The following is a 17,625-nucleotide window of genomic DNA, read 5'->3' as shown; positions in this document are numbered from 1 at the left end:
AAATCATCCTTCCTCGTTTCCTTATGGATAGTTCCTATTGCTGTGTCTTCAAGTTCACTAATATTTTCTACCATAGTGTCTAATCTGCTGTTCATTCCACCCATGAATTTTTCCTGTCTCCTATTGTGTCTGTGTCAGTTCTATGTCTACACTGATGAATTTGATAAGTTGCATTTTCCTGCTCCTTTTCATGCCAGATAATGCATGTCTATATATTCAAATTGTGAATTTTACCTCATTGGGTGATGGACGTTTGCATTCTCATAAATATTATTTACCTTTGCTCTGGCATTTAGTTAAGTTGCCTGGGACCAGTTCAACCCTCTCAGGTCTTCTAAGACCTGTTTGGCAGGAACAGAGCAGCAATTCTCTATGAGAAATTACTCTCCACTACTGAGACAAGACTCTGTGGGCACTCTACCTAATTATCTGGAAATTATGAGGTTTGCAAGTCTGACAGGTGTGAACAGGCACTATGCCTCACCCTGTGTGAGTGTCAGACACTGCTTGCTCTCATTTTTTTGGATGGTTCTTTTCCCTCATAGATACAAGATCATCAGTTGTCTACCAAATCCTTGGCAGTCGCTGAAAATCTCCAGGGCTCTCTGTGCACCTCTTCTCTCTTATACTCTGACCCATGACCTCGAGCTGCCTTGGTTTGCCCAGACCTTCATTTCTGTCTCATCAACTGCAGCAGTCCACTGAGCACCAAGTCCCCAAGGCAGCTGGGGGCAAGTGTCGTCCCCTCCCAAAGTGGCCCTCCCCCACAGGGGTCTGCGTTGCCCACGTTTACATCCATCTGGGAAGTCTGCTTCCCACACTGGCCCCCAGCCCCTGAGGAGGGGTCATGGCTCCTGAGGCCTCTGTCATGACTACACTGAGTCCAACCTCTCCTTGGCCAAACCCGTCTCTTCACTTCCCTATGTGGGGTCTTCTGAAGACCCTGCACTCAGACTGCTGTCCAGACACCCAACCAAGATGTGGGCACCCTGGGACCCTGTCCACAGCCAGTGAGGATCCTGGAGGACTTGAGTCATCCAGTGCCCCTGACACCAGCAGAAAGGCAATGACAGATTTCTCCTTGAGAAGCGCTCCAGGCCAGAAGACAGCAGAAAACATTTTTAAAGGCGTGAAAGAAAAAAAATGTTAACCCAGAATTCTATATCCTATGAAAATATCCTTCAAATACAAAGGTAGACTTATGGCTTTCTTAGAAATGCAGACACTGATGGACATCAACCCCAGCAGAGCTCCACAATGAGGGGTGTCACCAGTTCAGGCACCCTGGCAGGCACAGGAACTAGGTATCACCTCATTTTACAGGTGACGGCACCGAGGCCCAGCAGGTCACTGGGTGACACCGTGACTCCGACTCAGGGTGTTCCCCTGAAACTCGACAAACAACACGACTTTCTTCCCAGCCTAGGACCCAGGTCCATCAGTGCCCCACCAGCTTCACCCACACCTGACACCCAGGGTAGGCAGGACAGCGGCTGGGTGTCAGCAGTCCACAGCAAGGACCCCTCACTGCCGGCACTGTTATCTGCCTGCCCCTGACTTCCCAGGTCTAGAGACAGCATCTGTTGTGCTACAGGCTGACCTAGATGCTGTAGTTCAACCGAATAATAAGTACAGTGTTTTATAAATTGAAATCACTTTCACTCTCACTGTGACAGGGAATTTAGCACTGACCACATGGTGATCTCACCGTGTGTGTATGTGAGTGTGTGTGCACACACAGGCATGTCCATACACCCAAATGAATAGATACACAGATGAATACATATACAGGTATGTCCCCAAAAACATTTTTCAAGTTAACATTGTCTTACTAGAACGCCTCCTGGTTTCTAATCCCCAGATTCCATAGAACATAGCTGTCTTTCATGACAATGTTTTCTTGGCTGACGTTTTATATAAAGTATACATAAACGTATATGTGTGTGTGCAGATACACGTGCATACATGCACACACAGACAGTCCCCACTTACGCAGCTCAACGTCACGCTTCTGGATTTATGACGGTGCAGCCAGATGCATTCAGCAGAAATTGGTCCTTTGAGCACCCGTACCATCCCTGTTTTTCACAGGCAGCACAGTATTCAGTAAATCACACGAGATGCTCAATATCTTATTATAAAACAGGCTTTGTGCTAGATGTTTTTGCCAACCGTAGGCTGATGTAAGTTCTCTGAGCATGTTTAAGGCAGGCTGGGCTATGATGCTTTGTTAGGTGTATTAAATGCATTTTCAACGTATTTACAATATGTTTCCAACTTAGAATGGGTTTATTAGGACAGAACCCCTCCTCATAGTCAAGGAGCACCTGCATACATCCATATACATATATATGTGTATACATGAATGTATGTGTACGTGTGCATATATATCTGCATATATGTGTATACACGTGTATCTCCACATGTATATATATGTACATGCGTGTACACATGTATCCCCACATATATGCATATACATATGCGTATGTGTGTGCATGTGTATCTCCACATATATATGTATAGACGTGTGCATGTGTGTGCATGTGTATCTCCACATAATTATGTATATACATGTATGTATGTGTGCATGTGCATCTCCACATATATATGTAAACACATGTAAGTGTGTGTGCACATGTATCTCCACATATATGTATACATGTGTGTGTCTCCACATGTATGTATATACATGTATGTGTGTGTGTCCATGCATATGTATATGCATGTAAATGTGTGTGCATTTGTGTCTCCACATATATGTATGAACATGCACATACATGTGTGCATGTGTATCTACACATATATGTACATGTAAGTGTGTGCATGCATGTGTATCTCCACATATGTGTATATACACGTGCATGTGTGTGCACGTGTATTTCCACACATATGCATGTGTGTGTGTGCACGTGTATCTCCACATATATATACACATGTGCATATGTGCATGTGCATCCCCACATATATATGTATATGCATGTACGTGTGCACACATGTATCTCCACATACACATGTATATACATGTGTGTATGTGTGTGCATGTGTATCTCCTTTCACAGATTTTGACGCTACATTCCTAACAAAACCATATTCAGAAAAATTCTCGGTATGTCTCCAAACACAGCGCTGCAGCTTCACCCAACAGCATAAGGGAGGTGCGGCTCAGACTTTGCAGGTGCTGAGTGAGGCAGTATTACTGCAAATAGAACACACACCTTGCTAAGAACAATTTCCACTTCTGGGTATCGGGAAGAAGCGTCTTCTATCCAAACACAAACATCTGGTACTTGTATATGGTCTTTACCATGATTTAGAAACACTTTAGGAAATACACTGGGGCTTGGGTGGATGTGGAACTCATTACAGTCTCCCCACATGCAGAATGGAATCAGTTTCCAGGTTCTGTTTCCATGTAGGATGTTGATTTTCAAGAACAGATCACTAACATTAGGTATATGATCCTGCATGGGGCTTATTAAAAGATCCCCTTATTTCTGCTTGATGATCTCAATTGATAAACCCACCATGTTTTTATTCCTAGTGCCTTTTTGTATTACTTCATTCTGACACTGCTGATAAAGACATACCTGAGACTGGGTAATTTATAAAGGAGAGGTTTAATTGGCTCACAGTTCAGCAAGGCCTCAGGAAACTTACAATCATGGCAGAAGGGGAAGCAAACACACCTTTCTTCACAAGCGGCAGGAGAGAGAATTGCGAGGAGCAAAGGGGAAAGAGCCCCTTACAAAACCTTCAGACCTCATGAGAACTCGCTATCATGAGAGCAGCTCGGAAGAAATCATCCCCACGACTCAGGGACCCACTGGGTCCCTCCCACACCACGTGCAGATTATGAGAACTACAATCCGAGATGAAAACGGGGTGGGGACACAGCCAGACCATATCGCTTTTCGAGTTTCACTGGTACAGACGTAAGAGGCATATAAATTATCAAGGCCTTCACGGTCTGTGCATCTCAGATCATGGCTGTGGTTTCCTTGGCCGTGTTTTAATGGATGAAGTTTCATGTTCTGTATTGTCAGAGTATAATTTAACTGCAGTCCATTCACTTTTCTGGTATTTTGTCTACTTTTCTCACTAATTGCTAATCAATGCAGATGGAGCCACCTTATAAATGTTTCTTTAAATTGTCATATTCATCTTTGCTTCGCCTCTGTCCATGCCTGGGGACTTGTTTGTGACACTGCAATATGTCACAGCGATGAGAGTGTTCATCATTATGCTGTGTGGTGTTGTAGCAATTAACTTGCACATTGACTTTTGCTCTGCCATCCAGCTTGAAGTAGGTCAACACCTCATATGTATGAATTTTCTACTTCAAAAAGATGAACAATGTTTTATACTTCGTAGCTATTTCCTTCTCCACTTGCACACACTGGTCTTAGGCTCACAATAGTATGAAATATTCTAGGCTGTCACCAAGTTTCGTAAAGGAAAAAATTCCAAATTACAGGACCATCTTATGTTTTACATTCAACCTTCACGGCCACCCGAAGTGCTCTTAAATTGTCGGTGCTCACATACACAGCTGGCATTCGTTGTACCTGTTCCTGCCTCAGGAGCCGTTAGCCTGTGCCCAGGTTCTCTTTAGCCTTTAGCATGTTCCCAGGTTCTCAGGTGCTTCTTAGCCCTTAGCATGGTCTTGGGTCCTCCTCAGCCCTTAGCATGTTCTTCTCAGGTTCTGGTTTCTCAGGTCCTCCTTGGCCCTTAGCATGTTCTCAATTCTTAGGTCCTCTTCAGCCATTAGCATATATAACATTAGCAATATGTTCTCAGGTTCTCAAGTCCTCCTCAGCCCTTGGCATGTTCTCAATTCTTAGGTCCTCTTTAGCCATTAGCATATATAATGTTAGCATGTTCTCAGGTTCTCAGGTCCTCCTTAGCCCTTAGCATGTTTTTCACAGGTCTGGCTTCTCAGGTTCTCTTGGCCCTTAGCATGTTCTCAGGTTCTGGGTCCTCTGGTTCTCCCAGCCCTTAGCATGTTCTCGGGTTCTTGGTGACCCCTTTGGTGCCAGCTGTGTTCCACACACTGAGCATTCATACTTACTGCTTTGCTGATTTTCCACAGAGTGTCTTGCTGGCTTTCTCTCACGGGGCCTACTCTGCCTAAGGCACCTCATGTGTGGGAAGAGAGGAACCAGCAGGAGAAATGAGCTTGCGATTGCCACTCTGTTGGGAATTCTGAAGACTTCCTTCTAATGTCGCTTTTATTTCATGAAGAGATAGTGGGTTTTTGGCAAGTTATTCAGTCTCCTGAGATGAACTGCCTCATGTGAGGAATGCCAGCTACCATGTCGCTGGCCCGCGGTAGATTCCGGTTCAGCTGTGAAGTTCAGAATTCTCTGAGCACACATGGAGCAGAGAAGCCAAGTAACATTCTTGGTTAGTGTAGCTACCTGTGCAAGAATTCAAAAGCATGGGTAGAGCACACATTCTGTCCTCCTTCACCATCGTTCATCAACAAATGCTGGCCCAGGGTCCATCTGGTGAAGAGCCCCAGCAGGCACATGGGGGCCTGATTAGAAGCAGCTCCAGGGATGGGGAGGGAGGACACTGAAAGCCTCCGGGGCTCCTTATCCTGCAGCAGGAATCCGAACATGAGGATCCCTTTAACAAGGAATGAAACAAATCCATTACTTTAAAATCACTTGAAAACCTAGAGGTGATGGCCATAAATTAAATCTAAAATAAGAAACAAAATTATAAATACCGAAGAAGATGAAGGCAAACAAGCCACAATCCACATATGAGAAGAGCGAGCCCCACAGAGGAAGCAGTCCCCTTGCTGCAATAACCTGCCCTCCACCCTATTCCAAGGGGCTTTGGAAATGCCACTTGATCTTATAAAAGCTGAGTTTCAAACAGAAACGGTCCCAAAGGTCAGCTTCTGAAGATAGCCATGGATTAATCAGGGAACAAAAACAAAGAGGAAGCAGGGAAGGCCCTACTCTTCTAGAAAAATGGAATCCCAGACAACAAGCATTAAGGGAGACACAGTCACCATTTAAACAGCAAACTGTCAGTGACGGACATGGAGGACAGGCTGACGCGCCCTTGCACGTGAAGCAGAGCCTCAGCGCCGGAGAAGGAGAGCATGGCCAACCCCACAGGAAAGTTCACAGAAGCACCGTTTTTGTCTGAGAAATTTCAGTAAGTCACAATATCAATAAGGATCAATATTAATGTTGATTTAAAGCAATACAATGGACACTTAAATTTTTACCTAATTACACATCACATATTTATATATAATTATCAACTATTTATAAAAATCTGTACCTGCAAATAGTATATTCAAATATGTTTTTGAAGCACCCATTGGAAATTAGGTATGGTATCAAATAGGCCACAGAAAACTTCAAAATTACCAAGGAGTAAAAGTTGAACAGTCACATTCTGACTAAAATGCAGTAGAATTAGATACTAATTTAAAGTTTAAAAACCACACATAAATGAGAAAGTTTATGTGTGGTTTTGAAAGTGGAAAAGCATACCAAACACTTATTGTGATTTTTAGAAAGTAAAAAGCATACCAAACACTTACTGTTTCAAAAGGATATAAAATGACAATTACAGATAATTTAGAACAAAAGCCAAATTCATCAAAGTTATAGAATGATGTTAAAATTATGCTCAAAGGCAAATTAGTAGATATATGTGGTTTCATTATTTTAAAAAATGAATAAATAACATAAATAAAAAGTTTTACTCCAGAAGTTTTATTTAAAAATAAGAGTAAAAAAAAGAAACTCTAAGAGATAATTCTTTTTAAAAATCAAGTTAAAAGGGTGAAAAAAAAATTTTTTTTTTGAGACAGGGTCTCCCTCTGTCTCCCAGGCTAGAGTGCTGTGTGTGATCACAGCTCACTGCAGCCACAATCCCTGGGCTCAGGGGATCCTCTCTCTCAGCCTCCTGAGAACCGAGGTGCCACCACACCCAACTAAAGAAAAAAGTAAGTTTACAATGGCAAAGGAATGTAACTACACATGTGCTGAGTGATTTAAAAAATCGTAGTAGTGAGAACTAAGCTCTGATTTTTGTCTTATCTTGCCCAAATTCCTATCTAAGGAGCCTGGGGAGTCACGCCTTACAAACCATCAATTCTCATCAGATGTGTTTTATTTGACCCTATATAACATGACTTACTTTCTAACCTGACTCTGGCAGAACATTATAAGACAAGGAAAAAAATCAAAATATTTAACCCTAAAATATATTTCCTTGAGATACCTTGAAATTGCCCTGCAAAGTCTCTTGTGGGAAAAGGCCACATTCTAAAGGAATTCCCTTCCAGCTTTGTTTTCCTCCCTTCCCAGATCTAGGAGATAATCAACTAAGAGCCAGGCAGGCACCCTTTTAGGCCCAATAAGAAGCATCCTGGCTGGGCATGGTGGCTCACACCTATAATACCAGCACTTTGGGAGGCCGGGGAGAGAGGATCACCAGGTGAGGAGATCGAGACCATCCTGGCCAACATGGTGAAACTCCATCTCAATTAAAATACAAACAGGTAGCCGGGCGTGGTGGCGTGGGCCTGTAGTCCCAGCTACTTGGGAGGCTGGGGCAGGGGACTTGCTTGAACCCTGGAGGTGGAGGTTGCAGTGAGCCAAGATCACACCATTGCACTCCAGCCTGGCAACAGAGCAATACTCCATCTCAAAAAAAAAAAAAAAAAAAAAAAGAGGGTTTTTGATCCAAGATGGCTATTTAGGAACAGCTTAGGATTGCAGCTCCCAGTGAAAGCACAGAGGGTGAGTGGATGCCACATTTTTATTGCCCACAGACTAGGCAATTCCCAGGCGGAGGAGCTCCACGGGTCACCAGCGTGACTGTTTCGGCCAGCACGGCTGTGCCGGTCGGCGCCGCTGCTTTGCCCCACGCGGCTGCTTTGCCGGCGCCCCAGAGCAGCGGTTCTCCATACAAAACACCGGTCCGGGTGCCCTTTTGGCTGGTGATTGGAGCCACGGGAAGTTGCCCATTCATCTGTTTAAAAAGGGGACTGAGCAGGGAACCAGGACAGTAGATTCCAGAGCAAAAAAAGCGCCGCGGATCTCAGTGCCGCTGTTTAAGCCAGCACAGTGAGTTGTCGAACAGGAAAAAACACACACCGCGGTGCCTCTTCAACAGGCGACTGGAACACCAACTTAAAAAAAAAAAAAGAAAGGGCTCTGAGGCAGGGAGCCAGGTGATCAGGCTCGGCTGGTCCCACCCCCACAAAAGAACAGCAATCAGAAACTCTGGATTGAGAGTTTCACAGCAAGCGCAGCTGAACCCGGGATGGTCCAGCTCTGTGGGGGAGGGGCGTCCGCCATTACCGAGGCAGCCCGCCACGACGGAGGTAGTTGGCCAATGCTGAGGCAGCCCGCTGTTGCCAAAACAACCCGCCACTGTAGAGAGGCTCCGCCTTAACAGAGGCGGACCACCATTGCCGAGGCAGTTCTAACTACACCCACATAAACAGGACTGCAGGGAAGTTCACTCGGCAGCTGGGCTGAGCCCACAGCAGCTCAGCAAAGCCTCTACAGGCAGACAGTGACTAGGCTGCCTCCTTGCTGGGCAGGGCAGCTCTGAAGGGAAAAAAAAAAAAAGAGAGAGAAGGCAGCAGCATAACCGAAACTCATAAAGCCCTAAATCCCTGGGACAGAGCACCTGGGAACAAAAAGCAGTTTATGAGTTCTGCTGCAGCAGACCTAAAAACCTGCCCAGCAGCTCTGAATGAACAACAACAGAGCTCGCAGCTCACCATTTGAGCTCCTATAAAGAAGAGACCATCTCCTCAAGCAGCTCCCTGACCCCTATATGTCCAAAGAGACACCTCATAAAGGAGAGATCAGATTGACACTTGGCAGGTATCCTTCTGGGACAAAGATAGCAGAAGAAGAAAACTGGTAAGAACCCTTACTGTTCAGCAGCTGCTGCAGGTGATCCCCAGGCAAGCAGGGCCTGGAGTGAACCTCAGCAAACCTAGAGCAGAGGGGCCAGGCTGTCAGAAGGAAAACCAAGAAACAGAAATAACCTCATCATCAACAAACAGAACGTCCACTCAGAGACCCAATCTGAAAGCCAGCAACTACAAAGTCGACAGGTGGATAAATCCTTAAAGATGGGAAGAAACCAGCACAAAAAGGATGAAAACACCCGAAACCAGAACACCTCTCCTCCTACAAGGGGTCACAACTCCTCACCAGCAAGGGAACAAGGTTGGATGGAGAACGAGTGTGATGAAATGACAGAATCAGACTTCAGAAGGTGGGTAGTAAGAAACTTCTGTGAACTTAAAGAAGATGTTCTAACCAAATGCAAAGAAACTAAGAACCTTGAAAAAAGATTTGACGAAATGCTAACGAGAATGGACAAAATAGAAAGGAATATAAGTGAATTGATGGAGCTGAAAAATGCAACACGAGAACTTTGTGAAGCATGCACAAGTATCAACAGCCAAATTGACCAAGAAGAAAGGATATCAGAGGTCGAAGATCAACTCAATGAAATAAAATGGGAAGGCAAGACTGGAGAAAAAAGGGTAAAAAGGAATGAACAAAGTCTCCAAGAAATGTGGGACTATGTGAAAAGACCTAATCTACGTTTGATAGGCATACCTGAATGCAACGAAGAGAATGAATCCAAGCTGGAAAATACTCTTCAGGATATTATCCCAGAAAATTTCCCCAACCTAGCAAGGCAGGCAAATATTCAAGTCCAGGAAATACAGAGAACACCACAAAGATATTCCTCAAGAAGAGCAACCCCAAGGCACATAATCGTGAGATTCACCAGGGTTGAAATGAAGGAGAAAATACTAAGGGCAGCCAGAGAGAAAGGTCGGGTTACCCACAAAGGGAAGCCCATCAGACTCACAGCAGATCTCTCAGAAGAAACCCTACAAGCCAGAAGAGAGTGGGGGCCAATATTCAACATCCTTAAAGAAAAGAACTTTCAACCCAGAATCTCCTATCCAGCCAAACTAAGCTTCATAAGTGAAGGAAAAATAAAATCCTTTGTGAACATGCAAGTACTCAGAGATTTCGTCACCACCAGGCCAGCTCTACAAGAGCTCCTGAAAGAGGCTCTACACCTATAAAGGAACAACAAGTACCAGCTCAACTAAAGGGCAAAACACCCAGCTAGCACCAAAATGGCAGTATCAAATTCACACATAACAATATTAACCCTAAATGTAAATGGACAAAATGCCCCAATCAAAGACACAAACTGGCAAATTGGATAAAAAGCCAAAACCCACTGGTGTGCTGTATCCAGGAAACCCATCTCACATGCAAGGATACACAAAGGCTCAAAATAAAGGGATGGAGGAAGATTTACCAAGCAAATGGAGAGCAAAAAAAAGGAGGAGTTGCAGTTCTAGTCTCTGACAAATTAGACTTTAAAGCAACAAAGATCAAAAGAGACAAAGAAGGTCATTACATAATGGTAAAAGGATCCATGCAACAAGAAGAGCTAACAATCCTAAATGTATATGCACCCAATACAGGAGCACCCAGATACATAAGGCAAGTTCTTAATGACTTACAAAGAAACTTAGACTCCCACACAATAATAGTGGGAGACTTTGACACCCCATTGTCAATATTGGACACATCAACCAGACAGAAAATTAACAAGGATATCCAGGACTTGAACTCAGACCTGGACCAAGCAAACCTAATAGACATTTACAGAATTCTCCATCCCAAATCCACAGAATATACATTCTTCTCAGCACCACATCACACCTACTCTAAAATTGACCACATAATTGGGAGTAAATCATTCCTCAGCTAATGCAAAAGAACGGAAATCATAACAGTCTCTCAGACCACAGTGCAATCAAGTTAGAACTCAGAATTCAAAAGCTAACCCAGAACCGCACAGCTTCATGGAAACTGAACAACTTGCTCTTGAATGTTGACTGGATAAACAATGAAATGAAGACAGAAATAAAGATGTTCTTCGAAACCAACGAGAATGAAGACACAACATACAAGAATCCCTGGGACACATTTAAAGCAGTATCTAGAGGAAAATATATAGCAATAAGTGCCCACATGAGAAGCAAGGAGAGATCAAAAATTGACACCCTATTGTCAAAACTGAAAGAGCTAGAGGAGCAAGAACAAAAAAACTCAAAGTCTAGCAGAAGACAAGAAATAGCTAAGATCAGAGCAGAACTGAAGGAGATAGAGACACAAAAAACCCTTCAAAAAATCAATAAATCCAGGAACTGGTTTTTTGAAAAGATCAACAAAATAGACAGACCACTAGCCAGATTAATAAAAAAGAAGAGAGAATAACCAAATTGATGCAATAAAAAACGATAAAGGGATATCACCACAGATTCCACAGAAATTCAAACCATAATCAGAGATTATTACAAACAACTCTATGCACATCAATTAGTAAACCTGGAAGAAATGGATAAATTCTTGGACACTTGCCTCCTCCCAAGCCTAAACCAGGAAGAAGCCAAAACCCTGAACAGACCCATAACAAGGTCTGAAGTTGAGGCAGCAATTAAGAGCTTACCACCCAAAAAAAGCCCAGGTCCAGATGGGTTCACAGCTGAATTCTACCAGACATACAAAGAGGAGCTGGTACCATTTCTTCTGAAACTATTCCAAACAATACAAAAAGAGGGAATTCTTCCCAAATCATTTTATGAGACCAACATCATCCTGATTCCAAAACCCGGCAGAGACTCAACAAGAAAAGAAAACTACAGGCCAATATCTATGATGAACATAGATGCAAAAATCTTCAATAAAATACTGACAAGCCGATTGCAACAGCACATCAAAAAGCTTATCCACCATGATCAAGTAGGCTTCATCCTGGGGATGCAAGGCTGGTTCAACATACGCAAGTCTATAAACGTAATTCACCACATAAACAGAACCAAAGACAAAAACCACATGATTATCTCAATTGATGCAGAGAAGGCCTTTGACAAAATTTAACAGCCCTTCATGCTAAAAACCCTCAATAATCTAGGTATTGACGGAACGTATCTCAAAATAATAAAAGCTATTTATGACAAACCAACAGCCAATATCATACTGAATGGGCAAAAACTGGAAGCATTCCCCTTGAAATGTGGCACCAGACAAGGATGCCCGCTCTCACCACTCCTATTCAATATAGTACTAGAAGTTCTAGCCAGAGCAATCAGGCAAGAAAAAGAAATAAAAGGTTTTCAAATAGGAAAGGAGGAAGTCAAATTGTCTCTATTTGCAGACGACATGATTGTGTATCTAGAAGACCCCATCGTCCTAGCCCAAAATCTCCTGAAACTGATAAGCAACTTCAGCAAAGTCTCAGGATACAAAATGTGCAAAAATCACATGCATTCCTATACACCAATAACAGACTTAAAGAGAGCCAAATCAAGAACAAACTTCCATTCACAATTGCCACAAAGAGAATAAAATACCTGGGAATACAACTAACAAGGAATGTAAAGGACCTCTTCAAGGAGAACTACAAGCCACTGCTCAACGAAATAAGAGAGGACACAAACAGATGGAGAAACATCCCATGTTCATGGTTAGGAAGAATCAATATCGTGAAAGTGGCCATACTGCCCAAAGTAATTTACAGATTCAATGCTATCCCCATCAAGCTACCAATGATCTTCTTCACAAAACTGGAAAAAAACACCTTAAACTTCATATGGAACCAAAAGAGAGCCCGCATAACCAAGTCAGTTGTAAGCAAAAAGAACAAAGCGGGAGGCATCACACTACCGGACTTCAAACTATACTACAAGGCTACAGCAATCAAAACAGCATGGTACTGGTACTAAAACAGAGATATAGACCAATGGAACAGAACAGAGGTCTCGGAGGCAACGCAACATATCTACAACCATCTGATCTTTGACAAACCAGACAAAAACAAGTAATGGGGAAATCCCTGTTCAATAAATGGTGTTGGGAAAGCTGGCTAGCCATGTGCAGAAAGCAGAAACTGGACCCTTTCCTGACACCTTACACTAAAATTAACTCCAGATGGATCAAAGACTTAAACATAAGACCTAACACCATAAAAATCCTAGAAGAAAATCTAGGCAAAACCGTTCAGGACATAGGTGTAGGCAAGGACTTCATGACCAAAACACCAAAAGCATTGGCAACAAAAGCCAAAATAGACACATGGGACCTAATCAAACTCCACAGCTTCTGCACAGCAAAAGAAACAGTCATTAGAGTAAATCGGCAACCAACAGAATGGGAAAAAATTTTTGCAGTTTACCCATCTGACAAAGGGCTGATATCCAGAATTTACAAAGAACTAAAACAGATTTACAAGAAAAAAACTAACAAGCCCATTCAAAAGTGGGCAAAGGATATGAACAGACACTTTACAAAAGAAGACATACATGAGGCCAACAAACATATGAAAAAATGCTCATTATCACTGGTCATCACAGAAATGCAAATCAAAAACACATTGAGATACCATCTCACGCCGGTTAGAATGGCGATCATTAAAATATCTGGAGACAACAGATGCTGGAGAGGATGTGGTGAAATAGGAACACTTTTGCACTGTTGGTGGGAGTGTAAATTAGTTCAACCATTGTGGAAGACAGTGTGGCGATTCCTCAAGGACATAGAAATAGAAATTCTATTTGACCCAGCAATCCCATTACTGGGTATATATCCAAAGGATTACAGATCGTTCTACTATAAGGACATGCCCACATGAATGTTCATTGCAGCACTGTTTACAATAGCAAAGACCTGGAACCAACCCAAATGCCCATCGGCGATAGACTGGACAGGGAAAATGTGGCACATATACACCATGGAATATTATGCAGCCATAAAAAATGATGAGTTTGTGTCCTTTGTAGGGACATGGATGAACCTGGAAACCATCATTCTCAGCAAACTGACAGAAGAGCAGAAGATCAAACACCGCATGTTCTCACTCATAGGCGGGTGTTGAACAATGAAAACACATGGACACAGGGAGGGGAGCACTACACACTGGGGTGAGTTGGGGGGAAATAGGGGAGGGATGGTGAGGGGTGGGGAGCTGGGGAGAGATAGCAAGGGGAGAGATGCCAGATGCAGGTGATGGGGAGGAAGGCAGCAAATCACACTGCCACGTGTGTACCTATGCAACAATCTTGCATGTTCTTCACATGTACCCCAAAACCTAAAATGCAATAAAATAAATAAATGGGGGAAAAAAAGAAGCATCTTACAATCTGCCCTCTCTGAAGTCTGCTATCTGAAAGCTTCCTCTGCACAATAAAACTTGGTCTCCACAATCCTTTATCTTAACCTAAACATTTTCTTTCTATTGATCCCAGGTCTTCAAATAAACTCAACCAATTGTCAATGAGAAAATGTTTGACTTCATCTGTAGCCTGGAAGCCCCTGCGTTGAGCTGTCCCATCTTTCTGAACCAAACCAATGTATTTCTGAAATGCATTTGATTGATGTATCACACCTCCCTAAAATCTACAAAACCAAGCTGTGCCCGACCACCTTGGGTCCATATTCTCAGGATCTCCTGAGGGCTGTCACTCATGTTTGGCTCAGAATAAATCTCTAAAAATATTTTACAGAGTTTGACTCTTTTCTTCAATAAGAGGACAGCATCTGCTACACTGCATTCACAAATGTGGAAATCCCTATTAAAGGACAGCTTTTAAATACCCCCAAATCACACAAAAGTGTAGGCATATTTTACCAATAATCTTGGAAGACAATGAAAATGCTCTATAAATGAAGAGCATGCCTAAAGAATATACTAGAAAGTAGATCATTTCAATGGCAAAAGAACTTTTCCAGAAATTTTGGAAAAAAAGGAAAAACGATCCCATTTCCATGAGGATGAGAATGTTGTGGGCAACTGCTGGGGAAGACGAAGTCCCACAGTTTCCCATTCTCTCGGGGATAGGCCTCGTGGGACCCTCCCTCCGTGGATGTCAGAGTGGGGCATGAGGAAGGCATGAGGCACAGGAAGGCCTGGGTCAGCAGGAGGGACAGTGTGAGAGGGGGTGACTGTCCCCAGGCATTCATGCTTGGGCCTGGGGAGGCGATGGGGGACGTGACCAGACCTCTCTGCCCTCCACGCTGGGTGCAGCTTTTTTCAAACCCACCAAAGCCAGAGGACCTGACGGAGCCTACAGCATGACGCCCAACTCAGGGCAGTGGAGGCTGCGGGGAGGAAAGGAGTCTGGAGAATATCCAGCCAGCTCCTCTCAAAGCAGGCCTCTGTTTGGGCGCAGGGACAATTAGTCTTGTCTAGGTTCAACATTCACAAAGAAAGAATTTAGAAATCCGACCTAAAGAACGGTGAGAGCTCTGTTTTTATTTGCAGCCATAGCTAGTGCCATCTATCACAGAATGATAAAAATACTTTTACAAAATATAACAAATGAAAAGTTAGTAGCCTTAAATATAAAGAATCTATAATAAAAGGAACAAACAGAAAAGTTCAAAAACTTGTTTTTACACAAAGACCATATACGGGAAATTCACAAAGAAAATTTCAATCTCTGCTGGGTGCGGTGGTTCATGCCTGTAATCCCAGCACTTTGGGAGGCCGAGATGGGAGAATCATGAGTTCAGGAGTTCAAGACCAGCCCGGCCAACATGGTGAAACCCCATCTCTACTAAAAATAGAAAAATTAGGGAAGCGTGGAGACACGCCCATAATCCCAGCTACTCAGGAGGCTGAGGCAGGAGAATCACTTGAACCTGGGAGGTGGAGGCTGTACTGAGCTGAGATTGTGCCACTGCCCTCCAGCCTGGGGGACAGAGCGAGACTCCATCTCAAAAAAGCCCCAGAAAATTCCAATCTCAAAGCATGTGGATTTTAAACTTTTAATCTCACTTGTAATTCATAAAACAAAGATAACGTGCCATTTTTCATAATAAAACTGGCACTGTCTTAACTAATAAAAACTGGCGGTTTTTTAAATGACCACATTTAACATTGTTTAGAGGCGCAATGCGGGCACCTCTCCAGGGTTGTTGCTGAGTTTGAGTCCTCAGAGGCGGGTCCTCCCTGGATTCTTCTCTGTGATGCCACTCTCCTCCCGTGATTGGCAGCTTCTGTTTGTCCCCATCTGTACCCCCAGAACGAAGAGGAGCCACCCCTTGCTTGGTTTCCCAGTTCTTCCAGTCTCTGTTCTTTGCCTTTTTTGGGTCGTCCAACCCATCCCTATACTTGATGGGGTTCAAGGTCATTGGGGCAGTGCACCCCAGTTCCCCCAGTGGAATTTAGACAGGAGTATAACGAGTTTGAACACATCCAAAATGAAAATGGAAATTCAACACAGCTCATCTTGGTGAGTTTCTGTTTGGTTTCCTACTGAAAAGTCTTACAGACCATAACAGCACATTCTCTTTGATACAGCAGGCGTTAAAGGTAGGTGCACCAGGCACAAGACGCACAAAGACGCAGCCCCTGCCCTCAGCATGCGCCATGTGCCCCTGCCCTCAGCATGCGCCATGTGCTGGCGGACGGCTGCCAGTTCTCACCTGTTCTCACGCTTTTGATCCTGCAGGAACACGGAAAAGACCTTCATGCTGACTTAACTGCTCTCCCTATCAGATGGAGATGGGCATGAAAGCAGATATCTCAGTTCCGTCTCACTGGAATCTTTCTAACTAAACACTATGGCTCTAAAATTGTCTGCCTGTCAGGGGAAAATGGACTTTTCAAACTAAACCTTTAGGAAAGGTCATTTTCATGTTTTTTTAAACATGAAAAATAGCACAATGGCTCAGGAATCTGACAATGCCAGCCTTCTTACTGTGGTTTGTCTTCAGACTAATTTTTTTAACCTCCTTATGTCTCAGTTTCCTCACTTTCAAGAATGGGCATGACATTAGTAATTACCACATAGTTTGAAACAAAATAAGATAATATGAAACAATATATTTAGCTCAGTATAGGTTGCTATGCTCTGGGAAAGGACAATAAAGACTTTCATGATTTAATTTTGCTTTTTGTCTAAAGCAGAAATAATTTCTTATTGAGAAATGAGAATTCTCAGCTTCTCTGCTTTAAACCAAGGCCTTGAAGATGCAGGAGTTTTCTAAGTGTCTCATGGAAAAATAAAGAACCCTGGGCATGTCTCAGTGAAAACGGCACCTCCCTGGAGGGTCACCCGAATACCTCTTTCTATCAGGGGAGCCAACCCTTTCCTTACAGACATCCTAACTTTCTGAAATGTCCGTACCAGAAAGATGGTGGGTGCTTTACCACAGTGAAACAAACAAACCAATATATTGTAAGTGCAACGGTTATGGGCTGCGTCCTGGAGCAAGGAGGGGCAAGCCACGCCCACACTTACCCGGCTGGGCTGGACACTTCAGGACGCCGCAGGTACGTTTTGGGGAGGTTTCCAAGTTCCTGGGCCATCACGTACTGAGTATAGTCATCCTGCCACGTGAAACCTGGGGACAAAAGTTGCAAAAACTGTGTTATCACTTTGGAAGTTTAGCCAAAGCTCTTGCTTCAGTCTCATAAGTAATTGCATTTCAGCATCACGTTGATGGTCCCATCAGCAAAGTAAGGCTCCCTCTCACTGCAGTTTATCAAGAAGATCTTCTCCTTATAAGAAATTCCAGCTTTCTGAAA

At 43.4% G+C, this 17,625-nt stretch overlaps 1 protein-coding gene across 2 annotated transcripts in view; it reads right to left on the bottom strand.

Moving 5' to 3' along the window:
• Positions 1 to 17,625, bottom strand: part of PTPRN2 (protein tyrosine phosphatase receptor type N2) — an 831,505-nt gene that overhangs the window by 601,209 nt on the left and 212,671 nt on the right. For both annotated transcript variants that reach the window (XM_032244877.1, XM_032244876.1), the window contains exon 3: positions 17,339 to 17,441. In XM_032244877.1, the coding sequence (XP_032100768.1) occupies positions 17,339 to 17,441 (103 nt within the window). The remainder of the gene's footprint in view (positions 1 to 17,338; positions 17,442 to 17,625) is intronic.

The sequence above is a fragment of the Sapajus apella genome, unplaced genomic scaffold, assembly GCF_009761245.1.
Source record: "Sapajus apella isolate SASKATOON/1434 unplaced genomic scaffold, GSC_monkey_1.0 scaffold56, whole genome shotgun sequence".
Classification (NCBI taxonomy): domain Eukaryota; kingdom Metazoa; phylum Chordata; class Mammalia; order Primates; family Cebidae; genus Sapajus; species Sapajus apella.
Note: the sequence above shows the minus strand (reverse complement) of the source record. Positions and strands in the feature narration are given on the sequence as shown.